Genomic DNA, 5,743 nt, shown 5'->3' with positions numbered 1-5,743 from the left:
AACCTCGATCAAACGTTCTTTACAATTATTTGCTTTTATTTCTTTTCTTTGCAAATACAATCTTCCATACATACTCGTGTTTAATCCTTGTAAATAGCAAGGCTAATAAGAAGGGCAATCTTACTAGTTTCATTGGGGGCTAAGGCTGTTTTGTATTTTTTGTGTGCATATATTTATAATTGGTTGCATGACAAACTCCTACTAGTTCGATAAAACTTAAGGTCATCCACTTTGAGGGGGGAAATGCTTGCTAGAAACCCTTGCACTTGGGGCCCAACACCTTCCTAGTTGAGAGGAAGCAAGCAGCACGAGGAAGAGCACGGCCAGGATGATCACCACATTTGTCTCGAAAGCACGGTTGTATAGATTAGAAGGGACCAGGTAAACGAGAGTAAGGAGTGAATAAAACAAACCACATGCAAAGCTAGGTAGCATTTGTACAGTCTAATAGGAAGATGTAAATCTACTCGTCTACGATTGTTGAAACAGAAAACATAAAACATAAAAGTGAGATGAAGCTAGTGGTCAAAGAATATTAGATGTAAATCTACTCGTCTACGGTTGTTGAAATAGAAAACATAAAACACAAAAGTGAGATGAAGCTAGTGGTCAGAGAAATTTTCAAACAGGCAATCGTGAGACAAATATGCCAAAATTTGTCTTAAAAGGCTCCCACATTCAGGCCTGGACATCTGGCACCTACACCGCATGGTCTTGGCACTTCTTAAGTGTTTTTTTGCCGTCAACTATCAACGAAGGAAGCATGTTACATACAGCTCAGTTTTGCTGGAGATCAAACAGCATGCACAAGCTTTTGTTTCAGTTTGTCTCATACATGAGGGAAGAACATCAAATCATGAGGCGCATAATTTTGCAAAGACTGTGTTATCTCTAGACCATGGTCGCTACAACCATCAGATGCTACAATTGTATCCCTTATCATTGAGCAATAAAGTAACCATGTGTTCCTCAAAAGAAATGTTGTTTTTGCCGTCAACCATCTCTCTTCAGAGTAGAAGGCGTTTTCTATGCCACATATTCCAATTGTTTATGTTTACAAGATCCCAAACTCAACAACAACCAGACACATGACAGACAGAATGAGGTATCACTATTTCAGGTAGCAGAGTTAACTACCAGGAAGGCACATTACATGAGGTACAGTTTAAGAGCTCGCCTCAAGACATCTCCAAGGCTACTACAGGCTATGGTAAAGCACATGACAAGCACTAACTCTACAACAAATCTTCTGTCGGTAAAGAGCAGCTCGACACCACAATAATCCACACCAACAAATTGCTAACGGCTGGAGACCCAAGACCTCTTCGCGGCCAGCACCACCTGAGGCTTGGTTGTTAAATTGGTCCGCCTGCAAACGAACACCTTGTTTGTCCCTGAAATTTGCTTTCTCTGCTCTCAGTTCGCCCACACATGAACAAGGCCATGGCGGTTGCCAGTGTAGATCTCATCACGCTCTTCATCGTAGTACAGAGCTGTGATGTCCTCAAGAGCCTCAGTGATTGTATTCTGGAACTTCCATGTCTTCTTTTGCTCGTTGAAATTGCCAGCCTTTATTTTAGCCAAGCATTTCCCTGTCAGTATGTTGCTGATGTTTATAGAGCCAGCTGCACATGAGCAAACATGAGATGAGTCATGTTATCCACGACCATAAGGTAAGTCCCGTTATCTGCTGACTGGTGGAAAGATGTCACTATGGATGCCTAACTGGCCACGGGTACCATTCATTAAAGGAGGGCCAAGTATGATATGATGCAACAGCATGTTTAATTAAATTTGCTCAATGCCAGAAGTGTATGGAGCATGAATGCAGAACCAAAGAATGTCAAAGGAAACCAAAACAATGATAACTAGCAAGACGCAACACACAGTGATCCAAATGTATAACAATTACACAATTTAGCCTACAACAAACAGCAAAGGAAACCAAATCTTACCATTTTCTTCTGAAGATGAATCAGTGGAATCAGCCTTGCAGTAAGAAATAATAAGATCTTGATCACTGGTTATGTATATGTTATTGGTATTGCAGTCAGGGTGCCACAGCAGGTGATCCTCAAATGATGTTACTAGTTCACCTCGGAAATTCCAAACTGCTACAGATCGATTCCGGAATGTCAAAAACAACTGGAGTTCATACAGAAAGATAAAGGCAGATGGAGTCATGAACTCAGTACTGCTCACTTCAGTCAACTGGAAGTTCCGTACCTGCAACAAAATGAGATAAAGAATAAGCAAGAAACAACAGTCATTTTTTATTGATTTCCCTAAGCACTCAAGGAAAATACTTACATCAAGTATTTGAAGATTCTCTCCATCCTGCTTGACCAAGAGCTTTTCATTAAACTGTTCAATGAAATCCACCTTCTTATTTCGATGGAGGAGGTGGTTGAAGAATTTCAAAACTGTGCCATCCTCAATATTAAGAATCTTCAGAGGAATGGAGCTGCTTGTTCTTGTATAAATCAAAAGCATTATACCAGGACTGTCACAAGTTAACAGGTATTAGACAAATATATAAACATGCATTCCTACTGAAACAAATCGATCATTTTAAGCTTGAAGTACATAAATCAGGTTCAACTAGGATGCACAACAAATTGACAACACCAGCGATATAAGATTACTGCTGCCCTTTGTATGTGCATTGGATGAATAATTTCTAGCTTTAATCAGTTTTGCCTATTGAAACGAACATTTTTCTCAGTTTTGTTGACCCTTCCCCAGACCCTGCGCAAGCAGGAGCTACATGCACTGGGGCTGCCCTTTTTGTTGCAAGTAAGAGAAGAGGCATTCCAACGATAACAGAAGAATTTGTTGAACAGCAAAGTGACAAGGAGAAGTGAGAATACAGTTACCTGATCTTTATTTCTTGAACATTCTTGTCAGATATGGAATACAGTAGGGTGTAGTTTTTCAAGTCGAAAACCTTGTAAGTGCTGTTTGCAGAATGAGATACAATCAGCACAGTTCCAGAAAGTGCATACCACCATTGCAGAAGTTAAAATTCATCCATTTTCAAAAACAAGTCATTACATAAGTTAAAGTACCTGTCTTGAGCAGAATAAGTTAAAACCTTTCCATTGACATCGTCAAACTCAACGAATCCAGGCCATTTCAAGGACTCTGTCTCAAAAAGAGGGAAACCAGCATCTGGTGTTCCACGACGTATATACCTTGAAACAGTTGAAAGGGGTCTTAATCAAGATGAAAGAAACAGATATTCACTGTTGAAAGACAAGGACTGATAGCTTACTCTATTCGAGTTGTCTTGCATCGCAAGGCACTAAAATTTTCAGAACCATATACTGACACAGTAATGAGGGAATCATTGTTCTTGTTGTAGAATAAACTACGAACAACTTCATCTGGACTCCCATTTAGAAAGCATATTCTCTTATTTGTCACTGGAAATATAAGAAGAGCATCTCAGTATCACCATATGAAGCATGGGCGCACGGCAAGAAAACAAGCATACCTCTACTAAAAGCAGCACATACTCCTGATTGTGATAAAGCAAAAACTATATCACGTGCTGCAACTATCTCAATAATTTTTGACCTCTTCCTAATGTAAGGTAGTAGCGCATTGTTCTCCTTAGGATCATGAGTGTCAAACTCCTCCTAAAATGATAGCAAATGGGCACTGTTAGAGGCAAGAACAAACAATGATACTAAAAAAACAGGAGGGGAGTAAAACCAATTATTTCAGCAGACAAGGGATATGAGAAAAAAACTCCCAAGGTTAACAGTTCTAATAGGTGTGACTTCTGGCCACAAAGTAGGTTGTGGAGCACCCCAAGTTCTGATGTCTTGGTTTTGTTGAAAACAAGGTGCCCTCATGCCCTTTGTTCAGTGCAGGAAGAACAGCAATAGATCGGTTATCTGAGCACTGTAATGTGACCAAAGCAGTGAATAACCAGAAGTCCAGGACAAATACACCCATCAGCAACACTCATGTACTAATAGACAGGCAACTGATTCCCAGCATTCATAGCCCCAACTTGGAATCAAACAATGATTAAATAAAATGAACAAACAGCTTAACTCAAAGGCCATATGCGACAGATAAGTAACAACTGTCATCTTCTTTGCTGATTGCAGCAATTCACAAATTGACAGGAATACAAATATCATGGGTCTTGCACATTCATGAGAAAGGAAGTAAATACTAATATGATTACATATCCATCAACAATGCCTAAAATTTCATCAGAAGTTGCAGGACAGGCCAGACAGAATGGTGCAAGATGCACAGGACAGCCCATCTGGCACACATCTGCTCAACTGGACTACAGACCGGATCCTCATCAAAAAGAACAAGAAATTGGACTACAGACCGGCGACTACCACAAATCCTCATTACTGTTTAAGCGCCTATGCACAAACTCTCCATTACATCAAGCAAATGAAGCGTGGCGAAGCCTTCACCAGCACACTAGGATCCCAAATACCACCGACAGTTCACCGAAACCTAACAAGATCTCACTTTTCCCTGCCTACCAAACCCTAACCCCCACACCCCGTCCACGAATCGGCTACTTTAGTCCCGGCTATAATTGTGAGGTCCAGAACATCCGAGGGACGCGATTCCCCCACACGAAGCAAACATAACCTCTCCGCAGATGCACGCGAACGAAAGGTTAAAGAAAGTTGGACACGGGACCGGGGGGCGAGCAGGGAAAGCGAACCTGCAGCTGTATGTTGCGGAAGCGCTCCTTCGCGGAGTTCATGGCGAAGGAGCGTTCCCGGCGGGAGCTGATCTCCCGGCGCTGCAGCTTCCTGACGCTGCTGATGACCGCCTCCTGCCTCGGCCTCTTCCTCGCCACCACGCGCCGGCCGTTGCACGGCCGTGGGGTGGCCGAGATCCGCCTCGCCTCCATCCCCGCCAGCCCGACTCCCTCCCGCCGCAACTCCCCGCCGCCGCGCGCAACAGATCCCGTCTCACGCCGACGCGACGAGGGCCATCGCCGGCGCCGGAGGCTAGGGTTTGGGAGCTCGGCTCGGAGATTTGGGGTGGCACACGAGGGAGGGGAGGGGGAGAGAGAATGAGACGGTCGGAGAGAATTAGACGGGCGTTAAAAGATGAGGCTGCCCGGGGTGAAGGCCTGACGCGCGGGCCCCACGCGCCAGAGAGACCGGGGCGGTGCGCGGGCGGGATCGAAACGGTGGGTTACCGCTGGTTTGAAATTTTTCGGGGTCGTGTCCGAACGCACAGGACCCGCCCTTCCCACCTGGAGTCCCACCGACAGGTGGGCCAGTGTGGTGTCCTCGCCCACCTGTCAGTGAAACATGTACCAGGTCTGTAAGGACCGGGGGTCTGGGAAGGAAGTTGTTTATGTCACGTGGTGAGCTGGGAGCGGCTGGTAGATTTCGAAATGGAAAGTAATAGAGCGGCTGGTGTGGACTGTGTGGGGTCTGCCTCTTTTTGGAATGGTTTGGTTTGGTTGGCTTCCGAGTTCGAAATTTGAAATGGAGCGCCCAGGCTTGAAATTTGGTTTCTGCCACCAGCGAAAGGCGTACATGGGCGTTTGGTTTCCCAGTTTGCGACTTGCAGTCCTTGTGCCAGGTTTTTAAATCTCATAGGATTTCGCTTCACGGCGCGCGAGCGGATGCGCGCGGGGGTGAGGGGCCGCGCGCGGTTTGAATTCTGCCAGGTGCATTTTCCAGTTTGGCGGCTTGTTCCTGTTTCGCGCGCTTTGCTTCCCGCGCACCTTGTTGCCTGT

The 5,743-nt window shown here is 44.8% G+C and overlaps 1 protein-coding gene across 1 annotated transcript; it reads right to left on the bottom strand.

Moving 5' to 3' along the window:
- Positions 1-963: 963 nt before the first annotated feature.
- Positions 964-5,074, bottom strand: LOC119348714. The gene is made up of 8 exons (XM_037616688.1): positions 4,709-5,074; positions 3,497-3,641; positions 3,275-3,425; positions 3,069-3,194; positions 2,877-2,957; positions 2,311-2,503; positions 1,956-2,226; positions 964-1,625 (listed from the first exon to the last, which is right to left on the bottom strand). Exons 1-8 carry the CDS (start codon positions 4,898-4,900, stop codon positions 1,417-1,419), a joined length of 1,368 nt encoding a protein of 455 aa, XP_037472585.1. The 5' UTR covers positions 4,901-5,074; the 3' UTR covers positions 964-1,416.
- Positions 5,075-5,743: the final 669 nt, after the last annotated feature.

Source organism: Triticum dicoccoides, chromosome 1B (assembly GCF_002162155.2).
Source record: "Triticum dicoccoides isolate Atlit2015 ecotype Zavitan chromosome 1B, WEW_v2.0, whole genome shotgun sequence".
In the NCBI taxonomy this organism is placed as follows: domain Eukaryota; kingdom Viridiplantae; phylum Streptophyta; class Magnoliopsida; order Poales; family Poaceae; genus Triticum; species Triticum dicoccoides.
This window is presented reverse-complemented; position numbering and strand designations above follow the sequence as displayed.